Here is a 22,491-nt window from a genome sequence, read left to right as displayed (position 1 = left end):
CGATACATCCTACCTTCTCACAGCAAAATGCCAAGTTCCTTGTTAGAAAGACACTGCAATCCAATCAACTTGTGCACCAATACATGCAAGCCTTTATCAGGTATTAATCACAGCTTTTAAAATAGCTCTCTGTACGCTCTATAGTAGATAATACAAATACTTTTAGTGTTTGTGTAGCTTAAAGTGAATGTGCTTTGACTTACAATCCCATGAAAACATTCCAGTGAATTTATAAACACTAATCTGTTGTTGCTTAACTTTCTGTTTTTTTATAAGGTTAATCAATGAAATTATGAAAAACAGACAGCTCACTGTGCATTAAGCTTTCATTAAATGGCTTTGTTAACATGCCGGAGGTGTCATTACCTATCAGGGCTTTAAAAAAAAAAAAAATATATATATATATATATATATATATATATATATATATATAATAAACCTTTCCAATACAAAACAAAGACTTTTCACCCTGACACCTTTCTCATTTTTTATTATTTTACATCAGATGTACAGTGAGGGAAAAAAGTATTTGATCCCCTGCTGATTTTGTACGTTTGCCCACTGACAAAGAAATGATCAGTCTATAATTTTAATGGTAGGTGTATTTTAACAGTGAGAGAGAGAATAACAACAAAAAAATCCAGAAAAACGCATTTCAAAATAGTTATGAATTGATTTGCATGTTAATGAGAGAAATAAGTATTTGAACCCTTCCACTTAGTACTTGGTGGCAAAACCCTTGTTGGCAATCACAGAGGTCAGACGTTTCTTGTAGTTGGCCACCAGGTTTGCACACATCTCAGGAGGGATTTTGTCCCACTCCTCTTTGCAGATCCTCTCCAAGTCATTAAGGTTTCGAGGCTGACGTTTGGCAACTCGAACCTTCAGCTCCCTCCACAGATTTTCTATGGGATTAAGGTCCATCGTCCCTTTGATGCGGTGCAGTTGTCCTGTCCCTTTAGCAGAAAAACACCCCCAAAGCATAATGTTTCCACCTCCATGTTTGACGGTGGGGATGGTGTTCTTGGGGTCATTCCTCCTCCTCCAAACACAGCGAGTTGAGTTGATGCCAAAGAGCTTGATTTTGGTCTCATCTGACCACAACACTTTCACCCAGTTCTCCTCTGAATCATTCAGATGTTCATTGGCAAACTTCAGACGGGCCTGTACATGTGCTTTCTTGAGCAGGGGGACCTTGTGGGCGCTGCAGGATTTCAGTCCTTCACTGCATAGTGTGTTACCAATTGTTTTCTTGGTGACTATGGTCCCAGCTGCCTTGAGATCATTAACAAGATCCTCCTGTGTAGTTCTGGGCTGATTCCTCACCGTTCTCATGATCATTGAAACTCCATGAGGTGAGATCTTGCATGGAGCCCCAGACCGAGGGAGACTGACAGTTATTTTGTGTTTCTTCCATTTGCGAATAATCGCACCAACTGTTGTCACCTTCTCACCAAGCTGCTTGGCGATGGTCTTGTAGCCCATTCCAGCCTTGTGTAGGTCTACAATCTTGTCCCTGACATCCTTGGACATCTCTTTGGTCTTGGCCATGGTGGAGAGTTTGGAATCTGATTGATTGATTGCCCTTGAAGAGAGTGCTCCTAATCTCAGAAATCTTGCTGATTGATAGGGGATCAAATACTTATTTGCCTCATTAAAATGCAAATCAATTTATAACTTTTTTGAAATGCGTTTTTTCTGGATTTTTTTTCTGTTATTCTGTCTCTCACTGTTAAAATACACCTACCATTAAAATTATAGACTGATCATTTCATTGTCAGTGGGCAAACGTACAAAATCAGCAGGGGATCAAATACTTTTTTCCCTCACTGTATATTTCCTCAGTGATTTGTAATTGTCGATTGTTCAGGTATTTTATTAATGTTGCTGTCAACAATCTATATTTCAGTTAAATCATATCAGAAAAGCAGCAAGGGATGATATAGACAAAGGCAAATTCATTCAGCCTTCCACATGGTACTAAATAATTACTGAGGTAGCATGTAGAATCCTCACAGTTTTTAGCATATCTCACAGATCTTCAGAACTGAAAAAGACCATGGTCAAATTATTTAATTTTCGAGAAGTCTTTTTCTGTGAGTAACACTAGAACCAATAATAGAATATATACATTTTGCTTTCAAGGACCACATTAAGGAAAAAGTGCAGAGCAGAAATAATCATCAATGGTTATAGATCTGCACAGAAGAGATTAACACAATCTGCTTATTATGTAGGGCTATGTACTATATACATGGTCAATTCTGTTCTTAAATGCAGATTAAAAAATGTTCTAAAAAAGATGATGAATTGTTGAGTTGAATGGATGTCCTTCTGCTGAATTAAAGCAGTGCTGACCTCAAGACTGTATGCAAATTAAAAAATATAAACAATCAAAGGAGAAGTGAGCAAGAGAGCTGACTCTGCAATTTGTTACAAATGTCGGTATAAGCTTCCGTGGACAATCCACTTTAGCTTTGCATCAACAAATGGCTCACACTGTTAAAATGCATTGAACTATTAAGGATTACAGCATTACCGATGGGAATTACAGCTGTAAAGTGGTCTGCTCTATCTAAATGATGTTGTGCTTCCTTTGCACATACAAATAACATTACAAAATTCAGCAGTCGTCTGTTATATGAATGAATGAATGAACAAATTAACAAATAAATAATCAATCATCACAGATGGTTAATTACATAGTTTGATTCCAAGATGCACTACTGTAAACATTCAATTTGTTTTTCTCAAGACAGGGAAAGATCATTATATTTCCATTTCATCCAGCAGAGGACCTCTGACCAATCTTCAAAACACAGGAATGTGCTTTACATACTTACATGAGAAGTTATTTGGGTTTTGGGGTACAATATTAAAACAGAATTATGTTTTTATTTATTTATTTTAATTTAGAATCACAGCTCTGAGCAGTCTTGCCTGGTTACCTGTAAATGGCTTTGACTTGCATGAGGAAGTAAGAGTCAATGGAAATGCTAAATTACCTCAGAGCAATAAAGGGGGTTCACTTATGGAAGACAAATGATGGTCACCTACCTGAGCCTCTGATAGTACTCTTTCACCTTCTCCAAGGAAGCTGCATTAATCTGAGCCTGAAATTCCTCCACGGACACGTTATCTCTGTAGTAGTATCCTTCCATACTCTCCAGAGCTGTGGACAACAGTTTAGGTCAGACACTAACGCTACAAATTATTTATTCTACCATTACAATACAGAAAAGACACCAGTCCAGCTTGTTAATTGCCGTCTCCAAAATAATAAATGCTTTTTATTTATTTTCCCCTTTTTTGATGATGCATATCAAGAAAAAATTGTGTGTAAAACATGTATGTATAAATGACAGTGTAGAGCTGTAACTTGGATATTAGAGCACTAATAAAAATACTGCTGATACACATGGAAATAAATGCCAGTATTAGTTTTGTCATGAGGAAATGACCAGTAATGCAACAGGCCGACAACTAGAAGTATAAATATTTGAAATGCTCAGGTTTAAGAGATTCAAGACCATGGATAATTAATGAACCTGTATGGAATGCACATTAAGAATAGCCTCGCTGCCAGCACCCCTGAGAAAGGGCTTTATTAATTCATGCGCTCAGAGCCTTTATATTTACTGCACTGAATATAAACAACTGCAAGGACCACATAAACAAGTGGCTTCAGTAACCGTACTCTGTTTTGCTACCTCATACTGCAGGAAAAATGGGTGGAAAACAAACTTCAGGCAGGAGAGAATGAGAAACTGTACAATACAATAGTAGTACCATCTTGCTACCTTATCATGTAGTGCTTAAAATATACAAATGCTGTCTTTTTAAATTCTGTGCAATAGGCTTGCAGTCGTAATCGATATCCAATAATCAATCGGCAAACTCTTACCCTGTGTGAAGAGAACTGGAAACACTTTGAATCCCCCACCATTCCTCAGTCTTTGTGGAAGCATCTCAAAGTTGTAACTTTCAAGATAGAAGTAAACTTTCAAGGCTTGGCGAGTTCCATCTATCTGGTAGGAGATAGGCATGTCTGCAGAAATAAACACAATTCAACCAGAGGGCCAGTGACGCTAAACAGCAAGACCAGAATCGCAAGTAAACTGTTGCCAGACAGGGGCACGGAGGGCAAGAATGAAATAATCCTTCATTGTTCCTGATAGTTTGTCTGGATTTAGTTTCTAAATCAATTTAAATGAAGTGATATTCAATGAGTGCTGCAATAAAAGATGCAACATGGTGATTTATATTAATACTGTAGAGACCCTGGCAAACACTGTGAGAAAGGACTCTGCTTGATGTAAACTACAGGGTACTGCATTAATCAAGCTAAGCCCCCCCACCATAAACAATAAAAATGAAGTAATCAGAAAATGGAAACACAGTAAGGGAGAGAGAAACTATTTAGCAAATAATTATCAGTGAAATGTCTCTTACTAAAACAATAAATTTAGCGCATGGATAGGGAGATTCATCTTACAAATTCAAATTCTTCATACGTACTTGCAACCAGTGGTTCTCCTTCAAACTGCCGGAAATAGAAAGTCACCTTCTCCAGGTCTATCAATGCCACCTGTGTGTCCTCCAGCATAGCCTGCTCATCTGTCTAAATACACAATCACACAACCAATCAAATTTCAGTTTTGGATTCTAACTTTCTCCGGGAACAGATTAAAGCAAATAGCACAGTGCAAGGGAACAGTTTCCTCTGTAGGGCTGATGTCAACTTTCTTATACAAATAACGACATCTCTTTGAAGAGCAAATTGCGTTTCATTCATTCAGTCTCCTGTTTAGCTGCACTCCTCCGGAATCCTTAAATTCAATGGCACCATTTTCCAGGCATAAATATTGCATTCCTCTGTAAATGCTCGGATAGATAAACACAGACTTTGCCTGTGGCTGAATATTACTGCCTTTGAAAGAGAAATTAGAAATTCCCAGGTGGCAATAAAGCACTAAAATGAGTTTATTGAATATTAACACGATACCCATGTTGATATTTGCAGCTGGAAAAAAAGAGTTGCGTTTGATGCAGTCTTCAGAAACATTATTAGAGATTTCAGCCTCGAGAGATGCAAACTCATATTTTGCTCTGTCAAATCCTAGACCCTAATCCTAGACTTTCCAGGTCACACTGGGTGGCTTAATGGCTTATCTAAGGAACAAGATGTACATGTGAAATAATATGACAACAACATCTGGGTGACAAGGGAACAGAATCACTATGTAAGAGACAGTAAACAAGAACACATCAAGTGTCTAAGCTGGTTCACAGAACGCATTGGCATATTGCATCTTAAATGTGTTACTTCAATATGTATATATACCTGAATACACATATACACATATATACATAGTATGTGAGGTGATTTGTTTTCTTTGGCTCCTATACATACATACACACAACTCTTTCTTTCATCCTCTGTAAACTCAATTTTAGAGTAACAAGGAATATATAACTAAACAAGCTTACACAAATCTCTTTAAAGTATTCAGCAAAAATATCCGGGCATATATGCATAGGCTAATCAATATTTCTGTGTATACTGGAGAGTCTCTGCTATTTACTGAAAACTCCAATTTAGCTGTCAGAACTCAATTTTCTACAGAAGGGGTCCCTCTGCTTATGGGATTTTCCATTAGTATAAAATGATAATGGTCTGCAGAGGCTCATATATATATATACACTTATGCAGACTTACTTTTTCCTTAAGGTCTAAGGTCAGTTCTTCAAGATCAAGGAAAGAAAGAGTGAAAGATGCATCTAATGAAGTCTATGTATTTGCTGCTTTAAATAAATGCTTTTCCACTGAGTAATTCAATTCAATCAGTTACTATGGCTCAACAATTAAAGAATGAAAGGGTTCAAAGCCTCACCTCACCCCCTGATTTTCTGTCTATTAAGAACTAGTTGAAAGTAGATTAACAATTAAATTATGATAAAACTCCAAGCAAACTAAATCTATTTAATTAAACAAAAATCTGATTAACTAATGAGACAATCTATTGTTGTATTTGCTTGAAATTATTATTAAAAAAAAAAAAAATCATCTCTGTCAAGGGGTTACTGTTACAGATTCTTCCAAACCTGGTTCTCCTGTTGAATTTCACATATTTGCATAGTTAAGACTACTTTGAATGTTTTGATTTCAAATGCAGAATAGTGAAAAGAATGTTTAATAATAAAACAAATAAAAGCATTCAAAACCTGTATTTTACAAATTTCTCAAAACTGCATACGTATAACAGTATAATCGAATGTTAAATTAGAGGAGAAGGGTAATTAGTTACAAACAACAAGATGAAAAAATGCCTCCACCAAATGTAATTGCTTAACATATCATGAAAACAGGGGTTGTGATTTGAAGAGCATTCATAGGGAAAACAAATTCCCCTCATTATGATGCTGCACAAAGCTTTTTTATAAAGGATAATGAGATTTCCATTATACATTTTAATGAAGTATGAATAAAGAACTCATTCGAGTAAAAAACACAACCAAAGTATAACCAGTAAAAGCAAAGTGAAAAGCAAGGTGAATGTTTCCTAGGAAGGACTGTCCTAGTGTTGTTTAAAGCAAGTGTATTTGAAAAGGTTTTAAAGCCCGGAGCACACAAACTATTCAAAAACCTCCCAGACTGGTGCTTTGTACACAATGTCATCTGAAACCCTTACCAGGTTGGGTGAGAGCAGTGACTGGAAGTGGAAAAGCAGGCCTGCACTGGCTATCTGCTCCAACCACCTCTTGCTGGCCTCCTGGGTCTCGGTTTCGTACTCCTTGCTGGTATTGTGCGTTTGGTTCAAGACTGCCAGTAGCTGCTCTGAGAAAGCACAGACTGCAGCCACCAGATTCTGGCAGAAGACCATGTCCCGCCTGAGCTGAATCTCCGAGTCTACAGATGGAAAGCACAATAGGTCATCAGCAACAAATGCAACACAAACAAATATCTCTGTTCTAGTTATCAGATAGAGTTACTGTGATTCCCATGCCTGACACACATTAAAGGGATAGTGTTTGTACTTTATTTTAATTTTTTCCTCATTTCTTTTTTTTGGTGCTATTCTTTGTACTTGTTTCTGGATGGAATATCGTTCTCTAAGGTAATTAACTACTACAGAATCAAATATAACTTTTGAAATGGCTTCTCACGTCTGATTTATGGGAGATGTTCAGTAGTATTAAATAACTGCTCCACAGTCCATTGATGTGGCATTTGAATTTCCTATTATGCACTCTGTCATTTCCTCTCATTCATATGAGAAACAAAACTGTACAAAACACAAGCGTAAGCATAAATCACAACAGAACTCATCTGATTGTCACAGGAATGCAGAACGTAAGCACTGAAATAACAGGAAAACACAGATGATACAAATTGCATTTGTATGGACAGCTACTGAAAACAATAATTGTCTTTGAACAATAATATACCTATAAGTAAACCTGACAAGTTCCATGTTTCCACATTTATCAGATCAGATTAAATCAGTGACTATTTGTATCTCCTTTTAATTTTGTGTTCCTTTTAAAATGATTATGCAATGTAAATTGCAGAGAGCATCTGAGAACTTAGTTTTACTAAAAAATAAATGGCAATGTAAAAGTTACATGTGCAAACATTAGCCTACAGACTTTCAATTCCTTAAACCTGTAGTTTTAAAACAGACATCCATTATTTCCCAATGTGTGTGTATTTTACTTGTCAAAAGAATTATACTATTGTTATATATTTCATTTTATTGAAATAAAGTTTGTGTGATATTATAGGATTAAGAAAAGAAGTGAAACCATAAATGTATTTTATTGTGTCAAGTCAAGAGGCAAACCTCTTGATATTACTCAATCGCATCTACAATTTGTTTTATCAGAATCTTCGACTACAGGACAGCAGGGGTTGTTTAACATTCTAATTCAAATAAATGAATGTAGTTTGGAAAAAAAGAGACCAAATGCACAAGCATCAATGTGAGTCGCAGTTGGAAGTTGAAAAGCTATTATAAAATACTGAAGGGTTGATGCCAACATTCGGTAAAGTCCACCAATATCTATGACATTCTAATTCAAGATTTAACCTGAGGTTAGATACAATGCTGTTTAAATTAATTCAAATGTATTGAATATCACATTGGTGGATTATGGGTGATTTCCACTTGACCATTAGGAAATTAATAACATCTGTATATTGGCAGATGTGTGTAACTTTTGGGAATATAATTCTCCTACCTTAAATTAACCTGTATTGTATTCTATATTGTAAATAATTACTTCCTGTCTGGAAAATTAATTCCTTCAACATGTTATAGACCATACATCTCATTTTAATACTGAATATGGAGAAAATGTATGAAAATAAATCAAATCATAAGAATATCACGTTTCTGCTTCAGATCTGGCAAGACTAAAAACATCCACAGATAGTCCTGACCTTTTCCTGGATTGACATTTAAACAGAAAATGAAAAGCAATATTTGTCTAAGTAATTTATGTAGACCACATCAAGCAGTGCCTATCCAATGAAAATATATCCACCTCTGTTCAAAACAGTAATTGCCTGCTATAATTGAATGAAAACTAAAAAGTCTGTATACTCATTCTAAAATAGGCCTTCTGCTGCACATAACAATAATGAACTCGCCAAGTCAGTGATTTCTTCCTAGAATACATTATGCTAATAAATAGCAGCTGCTGACAAGTAATTATAATATGCTACAGAAACATATAAAGTCATGTATATATAAAACTTAAGATAATTACATTTTTGAAACTCAGAGGGAATTTAATTGTTATTGGTTATTACCCATGGGAAAATGTATCAGTTTGATCATCACGTGCATGTGAAGTGAAGGGTGTGCAACTGTTTCAGTGGTATACTTCAGTTTGTTCATGTGCATTTATTGTGTGTGTGTGTGTTTGTGTATTAAAAAAGGCAGTAGGTACACAGTTGATTTGGACGCAATTCATTCTTCAGGCATTTTTGTGTCAGCTAAAAATGGTTACCGACTGTGGGCTCACTGTTTGATGAGGAAGCAATTTAATATCATTATGCTCTGAAGAAGGCATTCAGGCAAGACTATATGTCAGCAGCATACAGTACATTCAGTTTAACACTGCATAGTCTAAAAATGTTTGGTTTTACCTCAATCATTTAAATTCCCCATCAACACAAAATGCCCCAAAGTGCCAACCATCACATTTCCATCATCCCTCTCTCCCTTACCAGTCTGCAAGTGTGTATCCTACTAATGCTCCAACTAAAAGAACAACTTTCCCACACACTTAAGATTGTAAAGCAAACCACTAACCAGCAACTTTAAATAATGTAATCTGATGCATCAAGCTCAGTTCAGTTTAGACAGAATGTATTTCTGCCAGATATGAATGGTGGAAAATAAACAGCAGTGATGGCAATTGTTAATTGTGCTACCTGCAGCATGTGCTGTTTTCAGGTTTATTATTGATATAGTTATATAGTGATATAGTTGATATTGTGATATTGATATAGGTTTATTATTGATATAGTCTAAGGCACCAAGGACTTAAGGAGAACAAATGACTGTGATAAAGCCAGTATTCTCTCTTTTCACAACACAAATCTTTCACAAGCAATATAATATATAGCTTGTGAAATATATACATACACACACACACACACATATATACATATCCACACACACAAACACACACACATACACACACAGATAAATCGATAGTTCAATAAGTCGACAGATCGATAGAAAGAAAACTGACCTGTGTATTGGAGTAGGACCAACAGCAAACGTGTTTTCACCTCTGAGAGAAGGGGAGAAAAAACATCAGTACATTTATACATATGCAATTACTGGAAAGTACCATAAATATCAAGACTGGAACTAGTGCTACAAAAACCGAAAATCCTTTATTTTAAAATGTTACACACTACACCAGTAACAGCACTGAGGAAGAAACATCTACATTAGCTTTTACCACAAGGCTGCACTGCCTCATTAGATTTCAGCACCAGGTCTTTCTCTGCACCACGTCAAGGGTGTTTTTACAAAGCAAATATCACTCTACGAATAATATTTTGAGAAATGACACATTTTATTGGGTATGCAGTTTATCTTGAAAATTAGATCAAGCATTTGCTTTTTACTCTAGTCTACATGACTACACATAACTTCAGAATTTGCCTCAAAGGACAAATCGCAAAGGCTGGTCCCTTGCAAAGCAAACAATAGATTTGACGGGAAGCATGAGGAGAATACATTTATTACAGGTACTTATATGTATGAAACATAATGCGATGTAAGCTGTATACAGCACTGAGCATGGCAAAGCAGCACTTAAATCAACTGAAAAGCAAGCTAAGTCTGAGACAAGGAATTGCCATATTTTACATTATTACCAGTAACTGCTGATGCCAAAGTTGATCTTCTAGAAGAAAACTAAATCTAAGGCCTCTCCAAGTTATTTTTCTGTTTTTCTGTTTATATTTAATTGATATTCATAGTCACAGGGTCACTGAAAAAATATTTGAAGGTCCTGATACAGGCAGGTTATAAATGCATGATTTTCATAATACATTATTAATTTCAATGAATAAAAAAAAAAAAACTTGTTTTGTAGATGTATATATAAAATGTTGTCTGGCAAGTTCTTTTGGCTGCCATGTCATCTGGTACAGACTCGTCTAATATATCATTATACAGGTCGAATTTGAGTCACTGGTCTAGATGTTTAATGAAGCAGGATGATAAGCAAAACCTTTTTCCACTCATTGAGCATGACCCTGTGTGTATGCTCATGATATATAGCTAACATATGGGTTTCGATTTGGGATTCATAAGGAACAGAACCCATGAGGTAACTTAAGAGTTAACCTACAGGCATTTGCAATATTGCATTTCAGTTCCTAATCTACTCTCTTCAGAAACTTAAGACTGCATTCTGCCAAAACAACTTTAATGAACTCAAAGCAAATTAAAGATCTGATCTGTAATGTAGCAATAATTTATCAAATCAGAATCACCCCCTATGCATCGCTAAACAATTGATTTATTTTTTTTCCTTTAGAATTACACTTTGTTTTCCAAATGCAATACCCAGAGAAAACTACCCCATTCAAGGATACTGAATAAAACATTAATTTGAGAAATGTAATTCAGTCAAAGCAACTGTTTTCCCTGCCTGTCTAAACCCCCACTTCTCATTTATAGTTATGCAGAATTCTGGGTTATTTTCCATATCTTCTGACACTATAAGTATTACAAAAATCTATATTTCAAATCCAAATACTTTATCGAAAAAGAATACAAATACTTTTTATTTCTCTGACTAAAACAATAGATAAGTGGTATATACTAGATTTCATTTTAATATTAACACAAATACTGTGATTAGAGTCTGAAACGTTTTGCATTATTTTAGTTGCATAAGTAAATGCGGTCTTTGATTCCTGGCACTGACCTTCGACAAACTTGGCGATGGTCTGCGTTAGACTCTGGACGCTGCTGGGGAGGTTCCAGGGATCCTGTTTGACATGAAGTCGGAGTTTCTTGGTGCAATTCACCTTTGGCTCCAACTCTTGCTGGAACTCTGTCCAAAACAGACCAGTCATTAACACCAGTGATGTTCACAGGATATTGTCATCTGGTGGCTGGAACATTTTCCTTATTTTATATGATATGAGTTGGTAACTTTGTACCAAGATCTTACAAAAAATATATTTCAGTCACTTTGTGTTGCAATTTCAAACATGACTGTGCATTCTGTCCTGCTTTGTTATGTTCAGTTCTGCTATTTTTTATTTATTTTTTCTCCCCACTAGATGGCAGACCATTTTCCACACTCTTTAGTTTACTCAGCATATTCGTAATGAACAGATGGCTCAGACAATGAGACTTTCAATCGTTGTACGAGTTCTCATGCAGTGTTATTAAAATGGCATTTCAAAGATTATGCCGAGAATACCAATTAATCCAATGGCTAAACTGTTTCCTGTCAAATGAGCACAGAAATGGAGAGGAAGGAAAAAAAGGAGTCAGAGCTGGGAGAGCTTTCAATTCCAGTTTTCATTGCAATAATCTATTGCAAACCTGGGTCATACTGGCATGAACTATTTTATTTTACCCTGTTTATCTTGTCTGATTTAGATTGTCAGTTGTCACACTTGTATATCAATGTACTAAAGTAATGCACACACGCAAATAAAAACATTTTTGAGGATGAACATGATTTTTACAGCAACCCAGTTTAAATTGCTTCAGATATCTTGATCTCAAAATTATATTAAAAACATCTGCAGATCAGTCTTAGAATATAGTCTTCATGCAGTGACAAGCCAGAAAGGGGCTGACAAAGGCTGTATATCTGAAGAGTATACAAGCCACAGAATACAGTTTATAAAGAATATCTCATCTCTTTGTTGGAGTTTTTACAGGATTCTTATTCTTCTCATGGCTTTTCCAGAACTGCATAGCACATTTAATAAGCTTTACAGGGTTTTCGATCCAACAATCGACTATGTATTCTCTGCAGGCAACCTTACCACGAGAGAGAATTGTTACACTACGAGGCCTGTTTAAACCATTAAAAAAAAATGTTTATAGAAACAAAAATATAATGAAAAACATTTGAGACAAAGAAAACAAACATAGGTTTTTATATGCTGTAAAACACATGCTGCAAAGGATAGAGAGAATATTAAGGATGAATTATCAACACAGTCAAATGCCAAGAATGAAATAAAGTTCTCAACCCACCATGTGAGGCCTGTGAACTTTTCTTAATTTACTGTCGAAGAGTAAAAAATGTGACCACGCAGATTGGGTATGGCTTAAACCTGGTGGTGTTGCTTTTCTTTGGTTCGCTACCAGATTGTGTAAGTGATATTTTCCTTTCATCATTTAGGAAAAGCCCTGACACTCTTGCATTAGGTAATTCTTAAAAGAATCCCCTGTACATAAAACTGAAGTAACATGAAATCAAGACATATCCTTTGGGGTTACACTTATCCAATCCATTACATATATCACTAAATTATAACAGCAGTCTGTTATTACTGGAATTAGTAAAAATGAAGACAAATAAGAGCATCCAACAGAAGTTATAACCATAACTACTGGTTATATTTCAGAAGGTAACAGTGTCACAGTAAATCAGTAAGTTTGAATAGTTTGGTCAGGGTGATGGAGGCAGAATAAAGCCAGTGGGAGCATGACATCTGGCTACAAGGCTGGCTGTTCCCCTAATTCAGCAGGTTGCTGTGGAGAAGTCAGATGTTGAAATACTTGTTACCACATTGGTTTCTGTTATGGTTCTGAAGGAAGAATGTTAGGTTTGGGGTCAAACCAATGTCAGTTTAAATCTCCAGGCTTTCTGTGCGGGCCTACAGTACTGCAACCCATCACATGCTGTTATGTAAAATAAGCATTTGAGTAAGAGGTGCAGAGGCTATCTTCAGCTTTCACAGGAGCTAAAAACTAAATATAGAATCGAGGGCACGGACATAATGATGTAGAAAAATCTAAAATGTAGGTTTCGGAGGCATCTTCAGTAGAAAACAGATTAAAAGAAGCTCCCACTTCATCAAGCCCTTAACAAGGGTGCAATATTCATACAACTGCATAAAAACTGCATACAATTTAATAAAAACTGCCAAAATGGAGGTGTTCTAAAACTTTTGACTGGTAGTGTAATTTAAAGACAAAAACAGTGGAGCACGATTTGCACTGGAAAGGCATCCTGCAAAAATCTGCAACAAATACTTCACTGGCAGGTATTACATAAAACAATAGTTCTCTTGACAACTAATGTTTTTTCACATTTTTCCTAAATACACATTCATGTGAGATGCAGCATATTTTCCTTGTCAAGCCTCCATGATTTAACCTTTACACTTGTAAATCAGCTAATCTCTCTGTGGTAGTTGGTGTATAAAGTTCAGAGCACAGCTTGCAACAAACATAATTCATCTGTGGTGTACAATAAATACATATCTGGAACAGAAATTCAAACTGTGAACATAAAAACCTGCATTTTTAATTTATTGGTGGAGCCAATTAATCACATTTTCCAGTATAATTTAAACATAATGAATTAGTGACTCTCTCTCAAAATACTCAAACTCAATCTTTCATATTTTGTTGCAAGTCTTGACTTAATGTAATAATTCTATATTGAAATTGTCGCCTCTAGCAATATCCCAGTATGACGGCACATTCTAATATTAACCAGAGTGTTATAATAGTGTAATATAAATTGGCACATAATATGACATTATTTTCTGAACTAGAATTGCCACATACGAAAAAGTAATGTAGTAAAATCAGTGGTCATGTGATGCCCTGTCAGTTTTTTTAATATAGCACTTTACCTTGCAGACCTCTGCCTGGAGTGAAGCACTTTGTTTGTTCAAAAACACGTGCTACAACTGCACCCTTCAGAAGACTTGTAATTGACTCAACCTGGGGATCAAACAACATGAGATGTCAGCGCCCTGGCTCAAGATAATGCCCCCCCTCTCTGTTTGCTATGAGTAATGGTTCAGGCTTTACACAACTTCACAAAAACAACAGAATTACAAGGACATACACAAACTGTTCGCTAATTCAACAAATATTAAACCATGTAAAGAATATCATGTATTTTCAAAAGGATAAGTTCTACAGCTAGAAAGAAAATTGCTATGAGCAGCAACTCCAGTCTACAAGATGCTTACAGGAGACTGAAAAATGTGACTGGAGGCACAGTTTCAAGCTCTGTCCAGATTTATCTGCAACCTTCAACACCTTTGCCTTCAGTGTAAGAGTTGCAGCCTCACATTCCCAGTCTGATATGTATCAGCTGCTTATTAAAAGTATACTTCAAATGCTTTATAATACAAAAAACTTCAATAAAACAAACCTTGGGAAATTAAAAAGATATACTGAGGGACAGTGTTATACTTCAAACCTTGTTGTTTGCCAATTAAAACCTCCTTCATAAATCATTTTAAATAATGTCTTAGTCCAGTGGAATATGCTCATCTAAAAAAGATGAGGCTTGCTGTTTATAAATCCTTTCAAACCCCTTTGTATAAGCAAGACATTGATGATGGAATGCAATAGTCTGCATTTATACCATGTATAAGAATAAATCATGCATCAAAGAGGAATCTGGGAATCTGAGGAATAAATTAGTTTGTTTATTGAAATATCACGCACAGAATTAGGCTATGGTTTGGGTTAGGGTAAAGGTTAAAGCAAGGGTTAAGGACAGGGAAGCATTAAGGTTAGGTGTAGTATTAAGACTTGGGCCAGGGTTAGGTTTTACTTTGAGGTATACGACTAAGGTTAAGCTTAAGGCAAGGAGGATGGATATGATAACAGTTAGGGTTGGCTAGGGGTTGAGAGGGAGGATTAAGGATTCAAAAATAGAAGCATATCACTATAGAAACTAGTCAAGTACAGCACCATAAGGAAGTCTGTTTCAGTATATTTTAAACTTTACATGATATATTAGTAAAAAAACCCGAATTAGACTAAATTAGAACTCTATCATTTACACCTACCCTACTCTTTATTGAGTAACAAAGATAATGTTACAATGTATTAGATACATACCTGACTAAAAAGATGTTCAAGGAAGCCGTGCAACTTCTTTTGCTTATCATGAGAAATCCAAACACTGACTGGCAATTCATCTCCTGTTGGCAATCAACCAAAAGGAAAGCCACTTAATGAAAATTGACAGTGATAACATTATTCGTATTAAGCAAAAGATAAATAATCCCTGACTTCCGAACTGTAATGTATTCCTTTACTTAACAATCAAAGTGTAATACAGCAAAGCTGCAGGAAAAACCTCTTGAAGGTAATGAAGGCAGAAGAACACATACCAAGATTTTCAAAGCTTATTGGTTCACTAGAAATTATGCTAACCTTTCCTAACTCCAGATGAACTGCTTCACCATTTTTAGAAATATTTTTGAAAGGGGAAAAAAATATATATTTATCTCATTGATATTTGAAAACTAAAAAGGATATTCAATGATCCTGAGAGTTGTCTGATCATTCACTGCAGAATCTAAATTATATCTGCACATTTCCTAAATAGATTCTCTAATTATGGATTTTTTTGTTACCTGAGTCCATCTCATCACTGTGTACATATGAACTGCAGTGGCTGCTGCAGATGCTGGTGAAGGATGCGATTGAGTTTCTGTTACTGTTGCAATCACTGTAACAAAGGGGGGGACTGAGTCAGTGTATTTTCCCTAAAATCATCATGCTAAGTGCATTCAAATGCAACTAATTAGTTTCATATTATCTGTTATCTGATAGCACATTACAAGACACGTTGTAGTGATAAAACAGAGATCAACAGGCCATTTTAGCATCTGGTAAGAAAATATAATTAGAGGCAAAGAATATACCTACACACTTCATGAATGAGTCTGAACAATGTTGAACAGAGTTTTATCCAAAATGTCTAGATTTCAAATCAGCTACTCCAATAGAACTCATCTGAAGAACAGTTCAGTGGTGAAATCTGATTTCTAAAATACATCATTATGAAGAGGGACAATCGTGGACTGTGTACAATGATTATGATATGATGGCTTATTATTTACACCCTCTGTATTTGACATACTGGTGCTCAGGCATCCTCAAGGGAAGAACGTGGCATCCACAGTACCTGTATGAGTCTCTGTTGCTGATCGTGTCATGGCCGGAGTCCTCTTGCTCGTCGCCGGCCACATTGAAGCACACTTTCTTGCCGTTGCGCTCCCCCTTCTCATTGTCATTGTCGGCTGTGATGTAGGTCTCTGCAGTTTTCACCTCTGATGCTGGGGGATGTGTAATTGAGGAAAGCAGACTGGAAGGCAGGATAGAATATAAAATAATCAAATAAAAAACCTGATATTTAGAAGAATAAAGGACAAAAAAAGAAAGTGTATGATTCAAAGCCTGGCAAAATCTTATCATTCCTGTCACCTACACTATAGCATCAGGGTAATTGACCTTTTACAGGCTCAGACATCATCTTTGAGGCTGTATAGACTAATGTCTTCAAAAGCCATGAACTCTGAGTGTGATACAATGGACGTGTGTGTTCATATCCTGCACTTTATAAATGTGTGACTTAAGGGTTGAGATTTGCTACAGGTAGCCATGAGGTTAAAAAGCAGTCTCCTTGGTGTGCAGTGCCTGCTATTTCATTCCCTAGGTCCGTTATGTTTGTTCTGTCTGATAGCTGTTCTTGCTGTTAAACAAATACATTAAAACTGCATATGGGTGTTGCACAGAACATAATTGATAACATATATATTATTATTTAAATCCATATTATATGTAATTTAGACATTAGGAGACGAGGTATTTTTCTCCTCAATTTTAAATGCACCTCACAAATCAAGCACTTTTCCAAAAAAAGAATTACGGATAGATACTAGACCTCTAAATCATAAACATAGCAGATATGAAAACTATACCAACAGAATAAGTACTATACTGTAATTCATTTTATTTAATCTAATGTGCTCTTTAAGCTTTCTCACATGATAACTGCAAGCTGATTATTATTTTTTCTCCTTCCTCTGTTTCCCTCTGAAGATTAGAAGGATTGGTGGCCAATTGCATATAATTAGCTAAAATTAATCATGTTGAGATTTATTAATATAGTCTTTCTGTGTCTAAAAGTCAGTAAATGTTATCCCAAATTAGGAATACAAAGTTCCAAACTAACATTGGCTAACCTTCCTTTGCATTTTACTCAATTACAGTGTGTGTACCTGACAATAATTACCACAGTGTAATGTGGTTAAGACTGTTTTTAATGTACGATGAATTTGTTTAATGAAGTGTTCCCATTTATTTGAAACAGATGCCATGTATTCAACACATTCAAAACTTTATACATCTGAAACCCACTAAATAATTCTGTGGTAGTTCTGGTAGCAATACATGCTCATTTTTATTATTTATATACAGTTTACAAGCCAGGAACTCAAACTCCAGGCTTACCAGTAAAGCATTCACCTACTTTATATCAAACAGGATTGTATTGTGTTGCAAATTAACTATAATCTTTGAATTAAACTGAAGACTAATCAAATGTTAAATGTTTCATCTTCAGACTGAACAAACCTGTCCTCTGTAAAAAGTTAATTTTATACACACACTTTCACTGCTCAACTGCTCATCCCTTGTGAGGGAGCAATGAAGTTCCTGCTTAAGCGTCCATTATATTTATATTACAAGACGGAGGATAACAGTTGTGTAATAAAATAACACCATTGATGCATTTTTTTTTTTAATGGTACATTGGAGATTCCTAGTGACATTAGCAATGTCCCACACCCCATCCCCCCCATCACCTCCATCTGCTCCTCATGCATAAAGACACCAGTCCAATTTACAGACAGTGCAGAAAATGTGTTCGTGTCAGAGCTAAAACTTGTACAGGCCAGTGAACTGCATTTGCTGGATGTTGACAATTGGTGCACAAGTTAGCCTCTGTGAGTTGGCAACCTGTCAAACACAATTTAAAGATCACATGTAACCTGATTAGAGGAATAGCTCCCATGGACCAAGAGCATATCAGAAGACTGATATACAATGTTTTAAAAGATTGTGTAAACTGGTGAAATAACAGATTGCTAATATAGTAGGTAACATCTCAGCAAAGGCTATAATGAGCCTTAGCTGGATCACAGACCATCAGAAAATTTTACCATACAAACCAAAGCAAAGTCACTCACGGGCCTTTTGAAAATAAGAACGTACTGCACAAATTCCATAAATAATGAGAAGCGGTGGCCCACATTTTGTGCTTCGTGTGAGTCCCCTCACTTCAGTGGGATGTAATTCAAGTAGATATCCTTCAGACTCCATAACCTTGATTAGTAACCATACAACAGAGATACCCCAAGAGGCTGGAAGTTAGATCAATCAAAGATCAATGTTAGTGTTGGCTTGTCTTGAAGTACATGTTAATCTTTACCTTGTCCTGTCATCAGAAAGAAAGAGACATGAAAAGCCAAGGAAAACACGTATCGACAGAATGCCATTCCCAGCACCACGTTCTCATAGATTGCTGCTGAACATGTCTGATGCTTTCTAGCACTGCTGCAGAAGATTCCTGTCAGCACCCTGAACAACTGAAGGATAATGAAGCCATCACAGGCATCTGAAAGATTCACATCCTAGCTCACATTGCACTTTCTAGCTCACATTTAAAAAGCTTCAGTGACAGTAGGATGAGCTAATTAATGTGTGGTTCTTCCACTGAAGGATAACCTCAGTGCAGGGACTGATTCTCACTGTAATCCGGATATCAACGAAACAAGGTAAAGGCTTCGATTCGAAATACAGCCATCAGAACACTCAATAGCCCACAGATGGGACTTGAGGAAGTTATAAAGGACCCGACCGATCAGTCACTTCAAAAGGACTGCGGTACATTGATTTGGTCATTTTAATCTCAGGATACAGGATTTGTAACATGAGTTAAAGAAAACATGGGGAAGTCCCATACTGTTGCAATTAAATGCATGTGTCAAAAATATTCTATTCCCTGCAAACAAAGCTATCATTCTTTTTCAGATGGTATTGATGAATATTTTCTAGATTACTACAGCTTCAGCACAATCATATCCAATAATCCCAACACTGGATGAAAGCTGCATTTAATATGTTATGTATGTTTACTGATTTACTGGCAAATGTTACATAAAAATCCATTAGTAGTAGTATTATCATCATCAGCTCAGAATAAAAAAAACAGCTTTAATAAATGAAACCATTGCCCCAGTTCATTTATTAATGTTTATGGTAAAGGTCCTCTATTTTGCCCATGATTACTATAACAATGCTATAAAAATTCAGCAATGCATGTCTCCAGTGTTACCCTCCAAAATAATGAAGGATTTGGATTTAAGAATCCAGGTTTTAACAGAGTGATTACAAACAAACTGGATGTGTTTGCTCATTTAGCACATTTACAGTTTGCATGATTCATAGCTAGTTTTTTCTCTGTTTTCATAAGACAAGACCCCAGTACCAGTCAGCTGCTCAAAAAGGAGGATAAATACATTTTCCAATTAATTATAGATCAAAGCACTTAACCTAGAAAGGTCAAAAGGAATTTGTAACACTGATACAAGTAGCTGATAGTGACAACATGAAATGTAATCTCTCTAACCTCCCCATTAGAATGTGGATCTAGGTTATTAAACCATTATAGCTACTGGCTGTGGAGGAAAGTATGTGAACCCTTTTTGCAATTTAGCATTCATTTCAAATAATATGTTGTCTGACATTTATAATCCAAAATGCACCTGAATATACAAAACCTTTCTATCATGTATTTACTTTTAATCAAGTTCTCTCAGTTCAGCTTCAGGTATTGGATGGCACCTATCAGAATTCAGTCAGCTAATTAGTGTGAATAACACACAGCACATATTTTGTAAACCAAGAAGGAAAAAGGAAAAGTTTCACTTGCACTGAAAGTATCTGATAATATAGTCAGTTTATATTGTTTAAAGATTAATTGCATGCCTTGATGGCAGCAAACTCTAAACACACACAAAATATTTTCTCAATGCAATGTTTTTTTAGTTATTGTTTTTATTAAATTTTTCAGATTAATCCAATTTGGCAAATTACCACCTGGAAAAGAAAGTCTTATTGTGTTACTGACAGCTGTAGTAGTAAACCTTCAGGAAGCTGAAGATCAGAGAACCCCCAACCTTTGGTTCAATGTTCCTGTCCCTCTGGTAGAGAACCTTTAAGAGGACCTACTTCCTGCTTAGCAACAATTCGCTCTGAAACAGTGAAGTGCTCCGCTGAATGAAACAAAGCCCAAAGTGTTGCCAGGAAACAGCAGTTAAGCTCTCCAGACAGGTGGTGGAAAGGAAGTAAAATTTACACTGATATTGAAAAAAGACCAGAAAATAAGCATCTATTTCAAATGTAATATCAAACTCCTGAATGTTTTCAAAATGTTTCTTAAAAGTACTTATATCATCATAACTCTTTATAAGTATAAGTATTCTCAGGATAAGTTAAATGTAACCCCATTTATTTAAGCTGAAACTGAATACATTGAAATTGCATTTTGGATCGGACAATACATATCAAAGTGTTGTAGAACCTGACCCCTTTCACCCCATGACACTTCATAAATAAATGATTTATATTTGTTTGATAAAACAATAGTAATAGCTTTTGTTTTGTTAACGATCCTGTGCAACACACTCTTTCAAAATAAACCATATCTTCAAGAGACAGAGGGGAACCACAACTATATATAGGAGTTTTAAAATGATGCTGCAGCCTGGTCCCAGCCCCCAACAATCGATGCACACCATTACCACCTTCAAAGAAGAAGCCTGCAGCAGTTTCATTATTGAATAAGATGCTTTGTGAAAGAAACCCAAAACTGAAAGAGAGTTGAGACAATACGATCATTTTCAATCACAATGTAAGGGCTCGAATCCTACAATCTCCCCCCAAAAATGAAGGGCCCACTATGAACAAAATCAATTGTCCATCATACATTCAATCTGGTGAGACAAAGTACAAAGAACTAATCCCAGGATGTCTGCATGCAGGGAAATAAATACGAAAGTAAATACACTTTTCACCCCTTGCAGTGTTACAAAAATGAGACCCCTCTTGTCGTTGCAGTTTTCTACCCTGCAGCTCTCCCAACTTGAAAAGCATTTTAATAATATTGCCTGGGGTTATGGCATCAGCCACTAAACAGAAGAACAGTAAACAGAAACTGACATGATATTGATACAAAGAATGGTGAATATCGTTCTTCTTTAACGGTCAATCTTAATCTGCCCTTCCTTACACAAATCAATTATTTCGATGGGAGAGGTCATAAGAGGAAAGTAAGTACTGAGAGCATCAAAATGGCCTTGTTAAAGAACCCATCTCAAAATATATGTGCTATGTGTGTTTACTTTATATAACTTTATTCTGTGATACTTGTATATTTACATTCATTTCAATTCAGGAACTACACTTCCCCAGTAGAAGATGTTTGGCAGGAAAGCTGCCATTCTCAGGTAGTGCCGTCTCTCGAGTTGCACACATTTCCTTGGACCCTTTTACTTTCGCTCTTGACCATAGATTGCCAAAAGTAGGAGTGCATTGATGCAAACTGAGTTCCTATCTCCAGCAACCGCTTGTACACAGCACTCATTACACCCACAGTGTGTCTCTTCTAGCCGCCCCCTTCAGAAGATAAGCACATAAATGTTCCATTTGTCCAGATTGCTTTTCTAATCTACTTGCATTGCCATGGTTCCCTTTTATTTTCCAGATGCACTTTACAGTAGTTGCTATATATTTATTTTATTTTATTTGGTTTCCCATTAAGACCCAACAATTCAATGACAACTAAGTATATGTGAGGAAGTCAGGATAGGGGTGGGGATGGGATGCTGTTGTTGTACACAAGGGATTACTATGCTGCTAAGATCTGAATGCACAGGCA

General features: G+C 36.0%; 1 protein-coding gene across 1 annotated transcript in view; it reads right to left on the bottom strand.

The window, feature by feature from the left end:
- The window catches only part of prex2 (phosphatidylinositol-3,4,5-trisphosphate-dependent Rac exchange factor 2), a 112,936-nt gene that overhangs the window by 23,725 nt on the left and 66,720 nt on the right, over positions 1–22,491 (bottom strand). Inside the window, exons 26-35 of the mRNA XM_066720793.1 lie at positions 16,675–16,854; positions 16,121–16,215; positions 15,600–15,682; positions 14,372–14,462; positions 11,464–11,592; positions 9,766–9,807; positions 6,693–6,910; positions 4,519–4,621; positions 3,905–4,048; positions 3,058–3,172 (exon numbers count right to left, since the gene is read on the bottom strand). Of these exons, the coding sequence (XP_066576890.1) occupies positions 3,058–3,172; positions 3,905–4,048; positions 4,519–4,621; positions 6,693–6,910; positions 9,766–9,807; positions 11,464–11,592; positions 14,372–14,462; positions 15,600–15,682; positions 16,121–16,215; positions 16,675–16,854 (1,200 nt within the window). The remainder of the gene's footprint in view (positions 1–3,057; positions 3,173–3,904; positions 4,049–4,518; positions 4,622–6,692; positions 6,911–9,765; positions 9,808–11,463; positions 11,593–14,371; positions 14,463–15,599; positions 15,683–16,120; positions 16,216–16,674; positions 16,855–22,491) is intronic.

Source organism: Amia ocellicauda, chromosome 2 (assembly GCF_036373705.1).
Source record: "Amia ocellicauda isolate fAmiCal2 chromosome 2, fAmiCal2.hap1, whole genome shotgun sequence".
NCBI classification, from domain to species: domain Eukaryota; kingdom Metazoa; phylum Chordata; class Actinopteri; order Amiiformes; family Amiidae; genus Amia; species Amia ocellicauda.
The sequence above is the reverse complement of the archived record's forward strand: the minus strand, read 5'-3'. Positions and strand labels throughout refer to the sequence as shown.